Source organism: Toxorhynchites rutilus, chromosome 2 (genome assembly GCF_029784135.1).
Source record: "Toxorhynchites rutilus septentrionalis strain SRP chromosome 2, ASM2978413v1, whole genome shotgun sequence".
Taxonomy (NCBI): Eukaryota; Metazoa; Arthropoda; class Insecta; order Diptera; family Culicidae; genus Toxorhynchites; species Toxorhynchites rutilus.
Genome location: NC_073745.1, coordinates 179,202,235 through 179,223,717, shown reverse-complemented (window position 1 = coordinate 179,223,717; position 21,483 = coordinate 179,202,235). Strand labels below are relative to the sequence as shown.

Below are 21,483 nucleotides of genomic sequence, written 5' to 3'. Positions count from 1 at the left end.
TTACTCTTCATCCACCATACGTCTCACGTATGGTTTGACTCTATCTTTGTGTATTATATCTACAGTATCTCCTACTCTAATTTTCACATTACTTACTTAGAAACCTTCTACTATTGGGAATGGTCCAATATAAATTCTATTTAGTTTACTTCTTGCTTTGTTTTTAACTAATATAAGTTGTCCTGTTTTATAGATTTTTGGTGTTTTATTCATGTTATATTTTTCACTTCTTTTGGTTTTAGATTCAATTAATTGTTTTGTTGCTTCTCGTTGGGTTAATTGTAATCTTTGTCTCAATACTTTTGAGTAGTCTTCGATATTGTATATAGGTATTATAGGTTCATTCTCTTTAATGTTTGATGGTGTTGAACAATCCTTTCCAAATACTAGTTCAAACGGAGTTTTATTAGTTTCTAAATGAACAGTAGTGTTGTAAGCAAATTGAAAGTATTTAATCCAATCAGACCATGTAAATGGTAAGTTTCCGTTGTTTATTCGTAGGAAATTTCCTAGTGATTTATGTGAGTTTTCTAATGCACCTATGGATTGGTGATGATATGCTGTAGAGTTTAATTTATTTATTTTTAAAATTTTGCAGATTTCTGTGAAAAGTTTTGACATGAATTCTGTACCACGATCCATGGCAATTTCTTTTGGTATTCCGAAATTTAGTATGAAGTTCTCTATAAACGTTTTTGCGACTGTTGTTGTAAATTTATTCTTTATTGGCGTCGCCGTAATGAATTTTGTTAATTCACATTGCGTCGTCAATATGTATTGATTTCCATTACTATCTGGAATCAATGGTCCTACTAGAACAATGTAGATTTTGTCAAATGCACTGAGTGCTGTAGATGTTACTATCGTCGTTGTTTTAGGTATCTTAATGTTTTTATTTATCTGACATTGGTGACAGCTTTTTATGTAATCTGCTACGTCTTTGTCTAATCCTTTCCATATGAATTTTCGTTTAATGTTTTTAATAGTTTTCTGTATGCCTGCATGACTTGCAGTTGGCAGTACATGAAAGTCATTTATTATTATTGCTTTTTCCTTGTTGTCTTTAATTTCTTTAATATTCTTTCCAATGAATAATATTTTTGGTATACTTTTTAAATTCATTTCATTAATACTTTTTATGAGATCTCTAGCGCTAGGATCATTATTCTTCAGTATTAGATACCTACCTTTACTTTTATTTCTGCAAAAATTCGCAATCTTTGTCATTATTCCTCGTAAGTGAATGAGACTATTGATGTGCGGTATTTTTATTTTATCATTAGACAACAATAATTCTTTTTCATTTCGACATATTTCCATTTCTATGTACTCTGTTGACGATACTTCAGGTTGATCATTCCTTGAAGTAGTCTCTTTTGGTGTATAAGTTTTAGTCTTTTGTTTCATGCGTCCTTGTGCACGCGTTGGTACTAAATTTACTTTCTCGTTAAGTTCTTTAAGCTCTTGGCTCGAAATGCGTGACAACGCGTCCGCTATCACATTTTCCGAACCTCGCTTATAAATCACGTCAAAGTCATACTCCTCTAATGCTAGCCTGAATTTTGTTAGTCGACTAGAGGGTTCTTTCATCGAAAAAAGGTATACTAACGGTCTTTCCATATATATGGTCGAAAATGACGTATACCCCAAACTATTGCCAAAAGTTCCTTTTCTATTGTTGGATAATTTTTTTCTGCTGCATTAAGCATTTTACTGGCGTAAGCGACTGGTTTACCATTCTTATTAGCAAGAACAGCTCCGATCGCATAACCAGATGCATCAGTATGCAGAGTAAATGTATTATTTTGTGAAAAATCTGGAAAATCTAGCACAGGGGGTTTCAAAAATTTTTCTCGAAGGTTCATAAAAGCATTCTCACATTCTTCATTCCATTCAAAGCTAATGTTCTTCCTTGTTAAGTAGTTCAATGGAGAACATAAGCAAGCAAAGTTTGGTATGTGCTTTCGATAGTAATTAGCGAAAGCAACAAATCTTTTCACATCATCGGCATTTTTAGGACGTGGCCAATTTTTAACGACTTCTACCTTTGCCGGATCGGGTTTCACTCCTTCGGCAGAAATCAAATGGCCTAAATAGAGTAATTCCGTTTTGAAAAAATTGCATTTGTTAGGATTCAATTTTAAATTTACACTTTGGAGTTTTTCGAAAACTAAAATCAAGTTTTTGTTATGCTCCTCTATTGTTTTTCCAAAGACAATGATGTCATCTAGGTAGACTAAGCACTTTGTCATATCTAATCCCGACATCGCAATAGTCATTAATCTTGAAAATGATGAGGGACTGGTTTTAAGTCCCATGGGCAACCTTGTCATTTGATACTGCCCGGAGGGTGTTGAAAAAGCTGTAGCAGGTCTGTCTTCTGGTTTCAAACCACATTGATAGTAGTAGCCTTGCGATAAATCTAAGTGTGAAAAATATTTTGCGCCTGCCAGGGCGTCTATTATATCATCAATATTCGGCAAAGGAAATTTGTCATCCTCGATTACCGTATTGAGTTTCCTGTAATCAATAACCAGTCTCCATTTTCTTTTGTCTGCAGAACTTTTCTTGGGAACAAGCAAAATAGGACTGTTCCACGCAGATGTTGTCTTCTCAATAATTTGATTTTTTACCATTTTCTGTATCTGTTTTTCTACTTCCCCTTTTTGTGCATTAGGTAATCTGTAAGGTTTGCTGTAAATTGGTTGAACTTCCTTTTTGATTTTTAGTATAGGACTATAGATGTTAGTCACTGTCAAATTATCATTCTTGAAACAGAATACATCTGCATATTTGGTACAAATTTGTATTATATGCTCTTTTTCTAAAGTTGATAAGTGACATAAGTCCAACTCTTTTAATAGTTGTGGAATTCTGTCTTTCTTCTCTTTCATATGCGTTGTATGTAAAACTAAGTAATCACTCGCTGGTTTTATTACTGGTTGTAAATTTGAAACTATTTTTTATATTAACTATTCGAATTGGTATCTTCCCATTTGAGGGTTGAACAATCGAATTGGCTATATACACATGGGGTTGTACTTCCTGGTTTAGTACAACACATGTTTCGGTTATGTTTGTATCAATGAGCTTAATTACCTCTGTTCGTGCTGGAATTACACAGTTCATTTCTTCATTAGGCAAATTTAGTTTCATTTTCATGTTTGCGAAGTCAATAATCGCTCCAACTTTTTTCAGAAAATTGGTGCCAATTAATCCGTTCACGTTAGTTGGTAGCCATTCTATTATGTGAAATCTAATGGGATATTCAATGGAGTTAAATCCTATAAACGTATCTACATATCCTAGTGTATGTGTTATTCCGTTCACGCCACTAACTTCCAGCGTTTGGGATTCTTCAATAATAGTGTTTTCAGGTAAACACATTTTGTCTAAAAGACAACAAGATGCCCCACTATCTATTATAAGTTCTATGTCTGTATCATACAACTTAAATGAAGTCCTGAGAGCCTTTTTTGCGTTTAAATTAGCGAAAAAGATCAATCAGGTTGGCTTCTTCTGTTGGTTGTGTGTTATTTTGTCGTTGTGGTTGTTGTTGTTGTGGGTTTTGTTGCTCGGCCATATTCGCTGTATGGGAGCTATTGCGTCCTCGGCGACTGTTGTTGTAGTTATTGTTATTGTTAGAAGTGTTGTTATAATTTTTACTTCTGGTATGGTTATTGTGATAACCGTATTGTTGGTCATTACCTCTACCCCGGTAATTTCCTCAACCTCTGTAGAAAGTACGACCTCGGTTATTTCCACGACCTCTCCAGTTGTTCGCATTTCGATTTAGGTATTGGCTGGGCATACCATGATTGTGTTACACCATAAGGCGTCATTTTTGTGTTTTTGATCCGGACTTAGAATGCAGTCCGGATATAGCCTTATTGAGATTGTGAGGGTTTCTAGCCCTTATTAAAAATTGTGTATTGAGATTGTGTAGTCCTTCCACGAAGGCTCTAACTGCAATCGCGTCCACTATTTTACTGGCTGCAGCCTCCGTTGCAAATGTGCCTTGGGACACATGCGCAGCGGCCAGCTTGGTGGCCAGTTTTTCAATTTCTGTTCCAAAATCTGATATTGTTTTACCTTTTTGTGTCTTTGAGAGCATTTCATTTTCCACTGCTCTCGGGGTTAGTTTTACAGAAAATTTTTGCTTCAGTAACTGGCAAGCTTGTGCGACGGTTTCTGCCCCGTCGATCGCACCATGCGCAGCTCCGATTAAGGTTGTCTTCCAAAATTTCAAGATACTTGCCTCGGATACACCTTCGGCGTCTTCGATTAAAAGCTCTACACTTTCGATGTGACACAGCAGCATTGCAGCTGAGCCGTCGAAAGGCTTCCCAATTTTGATTGCCAAACTTAAATTTAGTTTCGACGTCATGTTTTGTTCTGTTTCCTCAAATTCAAATTCTGAAGATGATTCAATTTCTTGTTCTTCTTCCTCTTCATTTTGTTTTTCTAACTTATTGTCGTCATATTCTTCCTCTTCGTCGTCGTCGTCATCTTCGCTATTTTCAGAATCCTGAGATTCTAGTCGCTTTAGAAAAACGCTTTAGAAAAAAACTAGATTAGAAGTTTTTTTTCTAAAGCGTCTCCTTTAAGTAACTTTATCGAACTGTAAATAATGCCTCTCAGGTTTTTATACCTTTCTACAAAAAGAACTTTATATTGCTTTGTTATTTTTCCACTTTGTAATATTTTCTTCAAATTTTCATTTGACTCAAGCAAATAAGCAATTTTTTGTTTTCTGGTTTTTATTGTAAATTTCGCACTTTTCTTTAGATTATTGTGTATGCCATGGATTTTTTCTGAGATGTCCAAAAATTTGTCCATGCCATTGATAAGGTTTTTATATTATACTTGTTTTTGCTTACAGGTTGAATAAAGTTCACCAGTTTACCGATAGACCTGCTCACACTCGTAAGTTGTTTAGACTTGATTCTCGCTGCTGCGTCTCCCTGAGTTTAGCAGCATGATATTTGGTGAATGCACGTAGTGCGAAGTAAAGTATCAGTAAGATCATCATCACGATCAGAGCTCCCGCAATTAGTGAATGTTGCGATGAGCTGCCCTGTGAAGCGGGCGCGGTGACCACCGTCTCATCGGCGGAGAACCACCCCATGATGACGAAACACGGCAGGATCTTCTATTTATAATTTTAATTTTTTTTCAGTGGTTATCACTATTTGTTCAGTGTTTATCACTATCACTATTTATTCAGTGTTTAGTCCGAACACACGCAACATTGCACACTGCTGATAGTCAATCTGCTGTTAAATGCACTATCCTTATTGAGGGCTAGTTTCGTTCACTTGTGTTTCATGTTCACCTCGCGATCTAATTTTCACTCTTTACTGTGTGTGTGGGTTTTGGTTGTTTTCAGTTCGTACAAATTCTCACACCATTTTCAGCCTTCTCGTTTTTATTTGTTCAATATACGTTACAAGTTCTTCAATCACTGCACAATATGCACAATTCATTCAAAAATTCCCGATAGTCACGAGCTCACGGGCTGTTTTTCAACACGCGACACCTGTCTCCACTGTGTTCTCCACTGAAGGGAGTATGGCTTTCGGCAGCTTACCAATTAATTGTTACTTATTTCACCATGGCAAGAATCTGCTGCTGCTGGCGGCATCAGTTTTTCGCTCCTGTAGCGAAGTGTTTCATTCCACCGTTTATCAAGTGAATGGAGTTAAAGCAACACTTGTTTTCGAACTAACTATTCGATAGAACTTCCGTAGAACTCCTGCGCACAACACTTTCAACACGAACAACACTGGCAGGATCGCCATGCATTGGAGGTGATATTATTATTTGAAAACACAACCTCCTCAGTTGAATGTTCGATTGTAATTAATTTTATTTAGCTTACTCTTTCAGCGTGACGGGTGGCGATCAACCCGTAGCATACGCTAAGTCAGCATAAACGAACATCGTACGATCGAGGTACAGTTCCTTTTTGCTTGCGATAGCACAAAAGGCTGAACCTTCGCGTAGCGTCCGATTAGCTGTAGGGCCGTAGCTAGCGGGTGGCATCCACCACAACAGGATGTTCTGGAAACCCTTCTCCTACCGTTTTGCGTGGATATCGTCACAAAAAATTCACATTCCAGCAAAACAATGCTACTATTCATACCAGCAAGGAAATTAAGCAATGTATTAAGTACCAAAAACTCATTTTTTTGGACTGGTCGGCTCGCTCTCCAGACTTGAATATTGTTTGTTTATTCATTACTATCAACAGGCCTGAACATGAGTGCCCTAATGATACCTAATAAATTAATAACTTAAAATACTTAATCTACTTAAAACTATGCCTAACTGGAAAGAGCGGTCAAGAATGCCTTTCTTAAACTGGCGCGAGATAAGTGAAAGTCATAAGATAAGTAACAGCGGTTAAATACACGAGACATACTCGATACGGATTTGTTGTAACCGTAGTTTGTACGAGAGTGAGGAAGGCCGAGAAATGTATGTGAACGCAGGTTACGAGGGCGTATATTAAAATCGATCGACTGAAGAAGATCAGCACAATCGTTTTTCGAGGAAATTAGATCGGATGTAAAAGTTGCCTTCGCTACATCTCTACGTAAGCTCAACAAATCGAGTCCGATCAATTTACAACGATCCTCAATGCTGGGTAAGTTCGAAGGATCGCTCCAGGGCAAGTTACGTAGGGCGAAACGGACGAATTTCCGCTGGATCACCTCAATTCGCTGGACACTATTTTGGTAGTAGGGAGACCATACTATGCACGCATATTCAAGATGAGAGCGCACTAAAGCACAATAAAAAGCTTTGATACAATGTGGGTCTTTGAATTGCTTTGTGATGCGAAAAATTAAACCTAACATCCTAGATGCCTTGGTGGTGATGTATGAGATATGGTCGCTGAACGTTAACTTTGAGTCTAAGACGATACCAAGATCCTTGATAGTTACAACACGTTTCAAAGAGATATTGCGTATTTTATACGAAAATGTTACAGGCGATCGTTTCCGCGTGAACGATATGACTGAACACTTTGCTGGATTTAAAACATTCTATTGGTTTCGCACCAATCAGAGAAAATATCGAGTTGTTGCTGTAGGAATATCGCATCATCGACACTATTCACAGTGTAGAACAATTTATAATCGTCTACATATGCAAGTTTGGGACACTTTAGACAAAGATTAATATCATTGAGGTAAAGCAGGAATATATAAGGACCGAGATGACTTTCTTGAGGTACGCCCGATGTCACCCGAAAAGGAGATGAAACGGTATCGCCGATTTTCACTGACATCACACGATCAGTCAGATATGAGTGTAACCATTTCAAAAGAAAACTATGGAAACCTAGACGCTGGAGTTTGGCGACAACGATATCGTGATTGATTTCGTCGAACGCGGTCGAAAAATCTGTATAAACAGCATCGATCTGGTTACGAGACTGCAGAGAGCGGGCGATGAACGATGTGTACAGCACCAGATTTGTAGAAGTAGACCTTCTGGGCACGAAACCGTGTTGTTGGTCGGAGATGTAACTACTGCAGGCTTGTGAAATGAAATCCGAAACTATTATCTCAAATAGTTTAGAGATAGAACAAAGGCAAGCGATACCTCTATAATTTTTGACGTCCTTTTTGCTGCCTTTTTTAAAAATGCGGTAAACGAATGAATTTCTCCATGCCTTCGGGAAAACTCCACAGCGTAGTGAGCGACTGAACAATAGACTTAGCGGTGAAGAGAGTATGCCTGAACACTTTTTCAATACGATAGAAGGGATGCCATCTGGTCCAAGATTCGAAGATCTCTTAAGATCCAAACACGCAAGTTGTACTTTGCTGAAACTTATAGCAGGATTAATACAGATAGCAGGTAGGCAAAGCACACTACTGGCGGCTTCATGAATATGCTCATTGTGAAGTCTTTCGCTAACGAAAACGCTACTGAATTGTTCTCGGAATAGCTCACATATGCTTATTTTGTTTGAAGCATCTACATTGTTGCGTGTCATTATGGTTGGTAGTCCTGACTCCTTCCTCTGTACAGAATCCTCGTATCCAGGCAGCTGTAAGGCACGCCGCCATGTTTTTGATCCAAACATATCAGCAATCCGCGTTGACGGCATTGAGCTTCGTTTACTAGTTTAGAGGAGCGTCAAAGAATAGCCGATTTTCAGTCGGAATGAACACGTTTTCAAAATTGAAATTAAATTATTAATTAAAATTTATGGAAAATTAGCTTTTCCATAGCAAATTAGTATTCTATTTAAATGAAAAACATTTTCGTTTGCAGGTGGTGAAAAAAAATCAGTAACAATGTTGGAATTGTACAGCCATATGGTTGAATGAACGTCAGAAATACGTGTTTCAAGTAATTTAATTACATGCTGTGGAAATTTTTATTCAAATTTTAAAATTTTAAAACCGGCTTCGTGTCTTCTAATCTGATAGAGATTACACTAACGAGTTTGTGACCCAAATTATGACCCTAATTTGAAGTCGTCACCAGACGTCGACACCTTGCCACTGTCATCGCGAATTACCAGTTTACCGCCATCTGACACATCGTGATGTCGATGATGAACTTTTTCCAACTGTATGACACCCGCCATGTTTTTGGTGCCAACATCTCAAACGTCAAAAGTATTTGTTTTCTTCAAAACAGCAATCCGCGTTGGCGGCATTGTACTTCGTTTACTAGTTTAGGGGAGCGTCAACGAATAGCTGATTTTCAGTCGAAATGAACGTGTTTACAAATTAAAATTATGAATGAAAATTAGCTTTTCCATATCAAATTAGTATTCTATTTGAATTAAAAACATTTTTGTTTGTAGGTGGTGAAAAAGTCTCATACGAAAATTGTTTATGAAGACAATTTTATATTATAATGAACAAAATCAGCAACAATTTTGGAATTGTATAGCCATATGGTTGAATGAAAGTCAGAAATACGTGTTTCGAGTAATTAAATAACATGATGTGAAAATTTTCATTCAAATTTTAAAATTTAAAAACCGCCTTCGTGTCTTCTAATCTGATAGAGATTACAGTAACAAGTTTGGGACACAAATTATGGCCCTAATTTGAAGTCGCCACCAGACGTCGACACCATCGCGAATTACCAATTTACCACCATCTGACATATCGTGATGTCGATGATGGACTTTTACAGCAGAGGGATAGTGAAATATGCGATGACGGTAGGTAGAGTGAGATAGTGATAATCGTGCCATACACCTGACTTTTTCAACAGAGTTATAGTTAGATAGGTGGTGACGGTAGGTAGAATGAGATAGCGATAATCGTGCCGTGCACTTGTGTCCAGGTGGTTGTCGCATAAACAAATTCTGCTCGAGCTCTCCATATAAGTAGGCCGTTTTTATATCGAAGTGCTTGAGTGTCATTTTTTCTTGACAGCCACAGAAAGCAACACGCGAAGAGTTGTGTGGCATGTAACGGGAGCGAAAACTGGTTCATAATCTTCGCCAAAACTCTACGAATAACCTCAATCCAAATTCAAGCGCGCAACACGGCACGTAAGCACGGCGCAAATTTCAGCTTAAAACAGGACTTGCGTCCACGACGCTGACAATCAAACATTTCATCTGAATTTCGGAGCGTGCTCATTCGCCAGAGCGCATGTGTGCGCAGGGAGTGGGAGCTCAACTGGGTACAAAAATCTTGTTGCACATCAGCACCGAGTTGCATTGTTGAAGACTGGTTCGAAGGTTCCTTCTCTGAAATATCGACACCACATTGTTCAAAAAACTTTTCGTCTCTGCTTATCGTTATTCCTTTCGTTTCCAGGTTCACGAAACGGTAGGCCTATTGCTCCTCGGCGTAACCAAGCGAATCTGCCAACAAACACCGCATCATCTCAACAAGGTACTGATTTTTGCGCTCAGCTACCTCGTTCTGCTGTGGGGAATACGGTGCAGTTCGTTGGTGCATGATTCCACGATCCGCCAAATATTGTAGGAGAGACTGACTGCCATACTCTCCACCGCCATCCGATTGCATTACTTTCGGATAATGTCCAAAAATCCGAAACTATTATCTCAAATAGTTTAGAGATAGAACAAAGGCAAGCGATACCTCTATAATTTTTGACGTCCTTTTTGCTGCCTTTTTTAAAAATGCGGTAAACGAATGAATTTCTCCATGCCTTCGGGAAAACTCCACAGCGTAGTGAGCGACTGAACAATAGACTTAGCGGTGAAGAGAGTATGCTTGAACACTTTTTCAATACGATAGAAGGGATGCCATCTGGTCCAAGATTCGAAGATCTCTTAAGATCCAAACACGCAAGTTGTACTTTGCTGGAACTTATAGCAGGATTAATACAGATAGCAGGTAGGCAAAGCACACTACTGGCGGCTTCATGAATATGCTCATTGTGAAGTCTTTCGCTAACGAAAACGCTACTGAATTGTTCTCGGAATAGCTCACATATGCTTATTTTGTTTGAAGCATCTACATTGTTGCGTGTCATTATGGTTGGTAGTCCTGACTCCTTCCTCTGTACAGAATCCTCGTATCCAGGCAGCTGTAAGGCACGCCGCCATGTTTTTGATCCAAACATATCAGCAATCCGCGTTGACGGCATTGAGCTTCGTTTACTAGTTTAGAGGAGCGTCAAAGAATAGCCGATTTTCAGTCGGAATGAACACGTTTTCAAAATTGAAATTAAATTATTAATTAAAATTTATGGAAAATTAGCTTTTCCATAGCAAATTAGTATTCTATTTAAATGAAAAACATTTTCGTTTGCAGGTGGTGAAAAAAAATCAGTAACAATGTTGGAATTGTACAGCCATATGGTTGAATGAACGTCAGAAATACGTGTTTCAAGTAATTTAATTACATGCTGTGGAAATTTTTATTCAAATTTTAAAATTTTAAAACCGGCTTCGTGTCTTCTAATCTGATAGAGATTACACTAACGAGTTTGTGACCCAAATTATGACCCTAATTTGAAGTCGTCACCAGACGTCGACACCTTGCCACTGTCATCGCGAATTACCAGTTTACCGCCATCTGACACATCGTGATGTCGATGATGAACTTTTTCCAGCTGTATGACACCCGCCATGTTTTTGGTGCCAACATCTCAAACGTCAAAAGTATTTGTTTTCTTCAAAACAGCAATCCGCGTTGGCGGCATTGTACTTCGTTTACTAGTTTAGGGGAGCGTCAACGAATAGCTGATTTTCAGTCGAAATGAACGTGTTTACAAATTAAAATTATGAATGAAAATTAGCTTTTCCATATCAAATTAGTATTCTATTTGAATTAAAAACATTTTTGTTTGTAGGTGGTGAAAAAGTCTCATACGAAAATTGTTTATGAAGACAATTTTATATTATAATGAACAAAATCAGCAACAATTTTGGAATTGTATAGCCATATGGTTGAATGAAAGTCAGAAATACGTGTTTCGAGTATAAATAACATGATGTGAAAATTTTCATTCAAATTTTAAAATTTAAAAACCGCCTTCGTGTCTTCTAATCTGATAGAGATTACAGTAACAAGTTTGGGACACAAATTATGGCCCTAATTTGAAGTCGCCACCAGACGTCGACACCATCGCGAATTACCAATTTACCACCATCTGACATATCGTGATGTCGATGATGGACTTTTACAGCAGAGGGATAGTGAAATATGCGATGACGGTAGGTAGAGTGAGATAGTGATAATCGTGCCATACACCTGACTTTTTCAACAGAGTTATAGTTAGATAGGTGGTGACGGTAGGTAGAATGAGATAGCGATAATCGTGCCGTGCACTTGTGTCCAGGTGGTTGTCGCATAAACAAATTCTGCTCGAGCTCTCCATATAAGTAGGCCGTTTTTATATCGAAGTGCTTGAGTGTCATTTTTTCTTGACAGCCACAGAAAGCAACACGCAGAGAGTTGTGTGGCATGTAACGGGAGCGAAAACTGGTTCATAATCTTCGCCAAAACTCTACGAATAACCTCAATCCAAATTCAAGCACGCAACACGGCACGTAAGCACGGCGCAAATTTCAGCTTAAAACAGGACTTGCGTCCACGACGCTGACAATCAAACATTTCATCTGAATTTCGGAGCGTGCTCATTCGCCAGAGCGCATGTGTGCGCAGGGAGTGGGAGCTCAACTGGGTACAAAAATCTTGTTGCACATCAGCACCGAGTTGCATTGTTGAAGACTGGTTCGAAGGTTCCTTCTCTGAAATATCGACACCACATTGTTCAAAAAACTTTTCGTCTCTGCTTATCGTTATTCCTTTCGTTTCCAGGTTCACGAAACGGTAGGCCTATTGCTCCTCGGCGTAACCAAGCGAATCTGCCAACAAACACCGCATCATCTCAACAAGGTACTGATTTTTGCGCTCAGCTACCTCGTTCTGCTGTGGGGAATACGGTGCAGTTCGTTGGTACATGATTCCACTATCCGCCAAATATTGTAGGAGAGACTGACTGTCATACTCTCCACCGCCATCCGATTGCATTACTTTCGGATAATGTCCAAACGGGGTATACATCAGTGAACAATACTCCCGAAATTTATCTTCAGCCTGCGACTTCTTATGGAGCATGTCAGTGTTTGCCGATTGATCGTTTCTCTGAATAATTCGCTTTCGTTTGTTCAAATATGATCTTACAGAAATCATTTCCCTCAGTGACATTCTTTTGCTTATGCGTGATACAAATCATGACACAAAAGAGAACGAGACAACTCTGCTTCGGTTCGCAATTCTTGATACACGAGCAACGACTCAAAACCGTCATGAACGGAAAAGTTTAAACTCTTCTTTGCATCTAACTCATTACCTGTCGAACCTCTCCATGCATCATGAAGCAGCAGGATCATACGGATTACGCAAAGCGAATGATTCATATTCAATTAATGCAGCAGATCCTGATCCATAAGTCTCAGAGAGTGCAAACTATGTGAATATTTAAGCTAGAGCTAGATAAAGGCTCAGGGAAGGGTAGTCATATTATATTTTGACGTAGAACTACGTCTTTCATTAAGGGTGCCAAATCAGAAAATAGGTCACGTTTTTATGAAATAAAGTTAACATTAATAACTATTTTTGCCGCGAACAGATTTTGGCGATTTACATACTAAACGAATCGGAAATTCCCTAAGATTTGTTTAATATGCTATACATTAGAATCCCCTGGTTTTTAAATGGTTAAAATTCATGAAAACTTTAAGCGTTTCCATTTTCCCATACATTTGTTCTGTCCATTTGTGTGCTTTCCCGAACAGAGCTTGCAATAACGAGCAACTTGTCGACGACCAACGGAGGGGAAATCGTAGGATTTAAAGTCTCCGTGAACAAAGGAAAAGTAGAAGAATGAAGGGGAATACTTGCCTAGAGTATAAACAGTGGATCTTGCTGAGGCAAACTTTCATTCGGCATCGGACTGTTGAGCAATCCAGTTCACTTCGATCTAAGATTGGACCCCACCAGTGGTAATCCAACTGGGATATCGTCGTTTGGTTTTTCTGTTCTTTTTTCGCGTTATTCGTATCGTGTGTTTTCCTTTCCGCGTCATAAATTGGACGCTTCGCGTAGTGTGTGATTAGCAAGAAGAAGAGGAAGGCAGACTCGAGCCCTGCAAAAAAAAAACGAACGCATTGTCAGGAGCAATAAAATTTCGAGGCAAGCGTCATCTAATGATGCACGCGATGTTAATGCAGTGAAAAGCGCTCGCACTGAACCGAGCCTTCGCGAGTGTGACACCGCATCAAACAACAGCGAAGTAGGCGATTTCGGCGCGTCGGTCGGAAATGTAAACGCCGTTACCCAGGCAGCAACCAAAATCAAGCTCCCCCCACTGGTGGTGAAGGCGGTCGCTTTTGACAAACTCATCAGCGAATTCGCATCGATAGGTGTTACAGCAGAGTACAAGCTGTGTGGCACAATTCAGTCTTTTTCCAAGCAGTTAACATTGTTTGTTTTCCGTCATCATAAGGGCTTCGTTGGTGCCTTTGAGAATGCATCATTGCATTAAACTGACGTTATAGTGCGCCAAAGCATTATAGAATAATATCCGAAGGTATAAACAAGCGACTTATATAAAATAACAGCGTAGTTCTACGTCAACAATGCGGCGTATCTTGGACACAACCTCCTTTTTTTTTTCATTTTTAACGCTGTTATCCCTCGTAATATATACAGGGTTTTCCAACTTTAAATTCCGAAAGTAAATTGAAATAAAACACACTTAGAGTTCGAATTTCGATGAAACTTTTATTTCAAATTAAAGTTTGGTTTATGCCATTATGTGTGAAATACAACATCATTCAAATGTCCACCTAGGGCTTCCTCGCACACCTTGATCCGGAACAGCTAATTTTCGATGACTTTTCGGCACATATGGGGCGGTATCTTGGGCATAACATCACGAATGTTGTCTTTCAAATGTTCAAGAGTTCGCGGAGAGTTGGCATAGACACGGTCTTTCGCATAACCCCACAAAAAAAGTCTAGCGGGTTCAAATCGCATGATCTGGACGGCCAATTGGCATCACCAAAAAGCGAAATTATGCGTCCCTCAAATTTCGTTCGCAATATGGCCATGTTCGGTCGTGTTGTGTGGCACGTGGCGCCATCCTGCTGAAACCACATGTCATCCGTATCCATATCTTCAATTTGTGGCAAAAAAAAATCGGTTAACATGCGGCCATAGCGCTCACCATTCACAGTTACCGTCTTGCCGTCCTCATTTTCAAAGAAATATGGCCCGATGACTCCACCAGACCATAATGCGCACCTAACAGGGACTTTTGGCGAATGCAATGGCCTCTCAACAATCACGTGTGGATTTTCTGAGCCCCATATACGGAAATTCTGGGTGTTCACATAGCCACCGAGCTCGAAATGTGCCTCATCGCTGAAGAAAATTTGATGCGAAAATTCAGCATTTTGCCGCTGTTGTTCGTTCACCCACTCGACGTATGCCCGACGCATTCCATGGTCACCACGATCTAATTTTTGTACCAGTTGGACGTTATATGGGTGTAGGTGCAAGTCCAAATGCAAAATTCGCCACAATGATGTGTATGACAAGCCCAATTGCTGAGCACGCCGTGGAATCGAAACATTCGGGTCATCCTCCACACTGGCAGCAACAGCAGCAATATTTTCGGCCGAACGCACATTACTATGATGCACAGGTTTCACAATATCCGCTACGGATCCAGTTTGTTCGAATTTACGTACTACATTAGCGATTGTGTGCTCTGTAGGCCGTCCATGACGACCAAAATCCGTCCGTAATGCTCGAAAAACATTTTCCGGTTTTTCATCATTTTTATAGTATAATTTAACAAAATTAACACGTTGTGCGATGCTAAAACGATCCATATTGTAAAATGGCAGACATTCAACTAACGATATGACGCTTTGGTTGACAGCTATGTCAAACGGTTGTCAGCGCAGGTCTGTATACTTTCGGAAGCCCGAAATGGAAAACCCTGTACATTCATATGGGCCACAAAACTTTACTAGCAACACTGCTCCAGTGATAAACAAAAACGCTCTCGTTTTAGCTCTTCTTCCATTCGCCGCTCTCCGTAAATAGTGACGTTATTTCCCATGTATCATTTATTGCTTTGCATTTGTCTGTGCATCGGTCATCGCTATAGCTAGAACGGGACGATATATGCGGCTCAAACTTGTATGCAGGTATCGAAAGTGGTGTGTGATGTTTGGTTCAGCTCGGATATGCAATCAACAGGCTTTGTTCATCGCTTCGTATACTCATTTGGTGTAACAAAAGTGGGTATAGTAGAACCCCGATTATCCGCGGAATAGTCTGGCGAGCTCACCGCGAATAACGAAAATCCCGAACTAAAGATGAGTTCCAAACACGAAAAGAAGATATTTCAGCAAGAAAACTAGTTTCTTATGAATACAGAAATCATTAAACTATCCATCTAGAAGGTCGTGTACACCAGTAGTCAGATAATGTGAAGGGCATGGCCAAAACAAATGTACATGAGCCTATCTTTCACTAACAATTTCCGGGAAGGTTTATGGATTTACTATGGAAGCTGTTGTCGCGCATAATTCGCACCGCGGATCATTCGCTCGCGGATAATCGGGGTTCCACGGTATTGTCATTCGGTCAAGTATTTGAATCATTCATTCATGTTAGGTTATATATTCGTGAAAGGTTGCTTGCATGACACATTGTGTATCATTCAATATTGACAGATATCCAAACACTGGAGCAGGTAGATGACTGTATAGCGACTGTAATCATCCACCAGTCATGAAGAATCGACTACCACGTACTGTCGACACCTCCATCGGACCTCCCGAATCGGTATACACCAAATCTCCAACGGCGGTAGCCCTCGACGACAATATTCAACCCCTATTCAATGCCTCCGTATCATGGTGCCCAAGAGGACGGTGCCACAAACGTACACACGAACCTCCGTGATTCAAATCTGCTAAATTGGCTTGCTCCTGAAACTGCGTCAAATGATATAGGCCGCCCTTACGTTGGCCTACCAGAAGCACATATTCGCCTTTCAGGACTCTGCACCCATTCTTATCAAACGACACTTGAAACCCCAAATCGGTAGTTTTACTTACAGAAAGCAGGTTTGTCGCTAGTGATGGTACGTGGTATACGTTGTCCTGCGAAACGTTCGCCCAGCCACCTTTTCCGTTCACGGACATCTGACTGTTTCGATTTGTTCAGGTTCTTCAGGAGAGACGCGTCGTTTGTCATATGGGAAGTAGCTCCTGAGTCGAAATACCACAACCCATCTACTTCAGCTTTCCCAACGAACAATTACAGATTCACCTTTTCTTCAGCCTATACAGCTACGTTTCATCAGGCTTCCCTTTAACGAAGTAAACCGTCATCAGGCCTACTCTACAGTGCCATATGAAAACATGAAAAAATTGTGCCTACCACCGTTCAGCTTCCTCTTTACATCCCTCTTTACAAATAGGTGGCACAGTAGTTGCATTCACAACACATCTCCTCACACTCACACTTACACTCACTCCTCACACTCTCACAAAAGATACTTGCTCTGAAGCACTCGGCACTCGTTGTCAAACCATTCGTTCCGTTGTCCACGTTGGTCATACCCGATGACGGTCTCTGCTATGCTGGTACTTGCTTCTTTCAGGTTGTTCCAGCGAGTATTGAGCAGCCAGTTCGTTAAATACTCAGTGCAATGCGTGCATTGATATAAATAAACAAATTGCGACATATGACCAATTAGTGTATTGTTCTCGCAAAGACATAAATAGATCGTTGCTTCTCGAAATGATTCTACAAAACCACGCAAACTATTAATGCTTTTCAGAGTCCCCGGAACTTTTTACTAAAGAGTTATTTATGAAATTTCGACGTATTCGCAAATAATATCCGATAAACCATGATAAACCAATAAATTTCAAAAGAAAAAAGATTGCGTCCTAAGCGGTCGTGTCTCGGATACAGCCCCTCGAATTTCTTGACGTACAACCTTAACGCCTGCTTCGCCATAGCGTCAGTTCAATCAACCAATTGTCAATCATACTATCAAAAAATTAGGTGATTGTTGCAACGTGACAAGGCCAATGCACACGGGAGCAGATACAAATAAGGTCTCAGCGTAGCGAAGATGCACTATTTTCACGTAGGGGTTATGAAGCACGCACGTATACACACAATTACCCATATAACGATGGCTTGAAGCAACTAAATACACACACTCATCTCTTTTTTTGTGCTGTTCTCCACAGAAGCCTGTTCTTTTAATATTGCCTAGATTAGTCCAGCTGTGATCCTTGGTGGAGAGAGTTTCGCTACCGTCATGCCAAACCAAATCACAGGCAAAATTCCAGAACATTTATTTTCTTGCACACAATTGTGTAACTCAAAACATTAATGCAATGGCATCAGTATGATGCAATGGTTGGAATGCCAGAGGCATCAGTGTATAAGTAATTGGTCACGTCCACAGTTCAATACGAAACAAAGACATGTGATGGCGCAAAACAAGGAATCGATGTTCATTGCTTCGTATCTAGAACGATACTGAAAGTTTGCCTCAGCGAAATCTACTGTTTATACTCTAGGCAAATATTCCCCTTCGTTCTTTTTGTTTTCCTTTGTTCACGGAGTCTTCAAATCTTACGATTTCCCTTTTGTTGCTCGTTATTGACGGCATGGGTAGAAAAGCTCACAAGTCAGCAGAACAAATATATGGGAAAATGGAAACGCTTATAGTTTTCATGAATTTGATTCATTTACACACCAGGTGATTGTAATGCATAGCATATCAAAATCTTGAGGAATTTCTGATTCGTTTGATATGTAAATCGCCAAAATCCGTTCGCGGCAAAAATAGTTATTAACGTTATAATCGTTATAATATAATAATAGTTATAAACGAGACCTGTTTTCTGATTTGGCACCCTTAAAAAAGTTGAGTGTTTGGGTCCTTAAAATCCATGTAATTGAGCCTGTAAACATAAACAAATTAACAGGGTCGAAAAAAAATTTAGGGTGTCTTTCGATTTTGAAGGGACCGGATGCTCAAAAGACAAACTGAAAGTAGAACCGTAACACTAGAAGCATCGAGTGGCAAGTGTTATTTTTTTAAGAACTAAGTAACATTTTTGGACTTTGTCATCACAAAAGATGGTTTGGTGGTGGCCAACCTGCGAATCGTTCCATAACCGAAGAATATGACTGCTGATTTAGTTATATTATTTAACTATGATTATACTGATTCTCATGGATATTATGAATAAGCTGGCGACCTACATTGTAAGGATTCATTCCTCAAATCAAACAAAGAAATTCTGTGCTAAGTAAATGAGAGAGGAAAATTGAACGGCCAGTGGTTTTCGCTTCCAGGATTCTTCACCCGCTGAAGCGTTAGAAGAAACATCCGATCGGCTATCGTTGCATAATAAATGTTTAATCAACCTGTAATTGAGTTACTCGTTTTCAATCTTTATTTTTTCGCAAGGTCTTGAATGAAGTTGCCACAATATATGTACTAAAACATCGTAGTGAATTTTGCGTACTATACAGTATATTCGGTATTAAGTTGTAGTTACCAAACAAATTCAATAAATGAATGAAACTTTGAGAACTAATTGAAATACTCATCATTTTAGAGTCAAAATTCTGATTTTTCCTTAATCAAATGAACGAAGTTCACACAACGTGCGCTCCAAAGCAAAGCCTTTCTAGAATGGGATGATCTGATTGTTTTACAAGTTCTTTTTTATTTCAGATAGTCTTCTCGACGTGATATATGTTTCCTGTACTTACATTTTTGATTGCTGTGAGCTTCAAGAGTATTGGATGGATATAAAACATATTTAGTATCGGGTTAAAACATTTACCTGAAACAAATAACCAGTACATTGAATATTTTCGTTCAGCTGTATTCAACCAGAATTTTCGAAAGCAAGTGTATGAATCCGCAATTTTAGTTTGGGATGGTTTTAATTTTACGATTTTTTCTTATTTGCATGATTTGAATTTTCTATATTAATTGAACATAGATTATAATATTAAGCAGACGGATAGTGTGTTCCGAAATTCAAGAAGCTGATGTTCTATCTTTAAATTGCTTTTTATATACATATGGATGCAAGAGCTTGTAATGTATTCAACAAGATTGGAAACAGAATAATTAGAAGAAAAAGGAAGCACGAAGCGTCTGCTTTTCACGATGATCTATATTACCATATCCGATTATGTGGATGTTAACCATTTGCAATGGAAATACGGCCACGCACACGTCGAGATGCTTCTGTTACCGAAACGCCAGCGAAGTGTCAAAAACGTCGTCGTCAGGCGTTTGTTGCAGAGAATGTTGATTTGCATTCGACTGTTCTGACACGTTTAACCGTTAATTTCTTTGCGTCGCAAGTGGTTAATGACGAAAGGATGAGCTGCTGCATTCCATTTTCTGCGATGAACGAGACCTCGACCGTATACGAATGTTGGGTTGATGACTGCGATTACGATCGCTTTTTTCACTGGAAATATAAGTTTAGTAATATGATTAGTTCCTTGATGATGAAAGGGGTATACAAATCAGTAACATTGGACCCTATTAGTAATTCGAGTCGAACAGAATTCTTATCGTTAGTCCTATGCTTAGCAAGCCGAGCAGGCCGATCGCATTGATCGAGTGAAAGTTACTGAATCGCAGAGATGTTATAATCAATAACAGTGGCGTCTCGTTCATATGTGCACCTTGTGCACTGCACAATCTAATATTTAAAAAAAAGCGTAGTGCCCATACTATGCTTATTATCATAGAATATTCCGCGCATTCTCGCTAGTACCCCACAATTATGTATATTGGTTTATATTCCCACCACTTAATTTACGCTCTCCCCAGTCCGCGCACTTCCAGTAGTGCACCAGAATTACGTATATTTACAAACAGATTGCTAGAATTATGTTGGAGCTCTGTACTAGACTGCCAATGAGTTGGCAATGATGTCGTGCATCGAAAGCTCTGCACGTTCACAAGAGCAGAGAACAGTTGTGAGTTCAATCAGAGAACTATACACGCTCCAGATTCGCTATCATATCGGCGCGCTTTGCGTAAGGTGCTTTCATATAGCAGCTCTCATATAGCTTTGGTGTCATCGACGTTAGTTTGTGCATTTATTCTGTGCACCAGACTGTATATTAACACTTTGATCGCCCCGTCACCCATATCTGGGTAACGGGTGTATTTCCTGGGAGGACCCGTCACTCAGATGTGGGTGACACATTTCTCGTTCAATTTGAATAGGATTTTTAAACGGAATTTGATAGAATAGGCACTTAAATGTAAATATGGGTTGCGTAGAATAATCAAAAAATCAAAAACATAAAAATATTGTTTTTATATTATAGTTTAAAACGGTTATATTTAGCATTACCTGTTGCAAATACGTTTGTATGTTTATCTGTAGGGTTGTCCTAGCCTCCTTCCTGTTGACCGCTTGATCTGAAATTTGGAGCACGCCTTTATGTCTGCTGTCGTTTTAAAACTGCGTATTCCATGATCTTGAAAATCCAAGATGGCAGCGGCTACAAAATGGCGGACTACATATTTTATTAAAGCCCTATAAATGAGTATCAAATGAAAGGGCTTGACTAGTGGTACATATTTATTTGTGAAAAATCACATTTTAAATGTACTGTTGGAAAATCGCACTATTTCATCGTCACTACTCTCTTCGCTTTCAGATTTACTATCACGACGTCCGGTGAACATTTAAAGGATGAAAAAAAAACACATGTGTGTCTAAAAATGTTTTTGAATAAACAGGGGCTTATCCGCGTTGCGCAATTATTGTTCTCATTCACAGAAAAAACTTGCAACTTGCTTCTTCTTTTAGCTTTTTAACTACCAAGCGCAAAGAACGATGAAAACGAATCACGTGAAAAATCGGAGTTCCCAAATGTGATATAGTTTATGACGATTATTTTCCCACAAATGTAACAA

The 21,483-nt window shown here is 39.2% G+C and overlaps 1 protein-coding gene across 3 annotated transcripts in view; it reads right to left on the bottom strand.

Annotated features, from left to right (window-relative positions):
- Positions 1-19,045: 19,045 nt before the first annotated feature.
- The window catches only part of LOC129770008 (zinc finger Ran-binding domain-containing protein 2), a 32,948-nt gene continuing 30,510 nt past the window's right edge, over positions 19,046-21,483 (bottom strand). For 2 of the 3 annotated variants that reach the window (XM_055772586.1, XM_055772588.1), the window contains exons 4-5: positions 20,915-21,100; positions 19,884-20,014 (exon numbers count right to left, since the gene is read on the bottom strand). In XM_055772586.1, coding sequence (XP_055628561.1) covers positions 20,938-21,100 — 163 coding nt within the window. In that variant the 3' untranslated portion in view covers positions 19,884-20,014; positions 20,915-20,937. Of the gene's footprint in view, positions 20,015-20,914; positions 21,101-21,483 lie in introns of all 3 variants that reach the window. The other variant, XM_055772587.1, reaches the window with a different exon arrangement.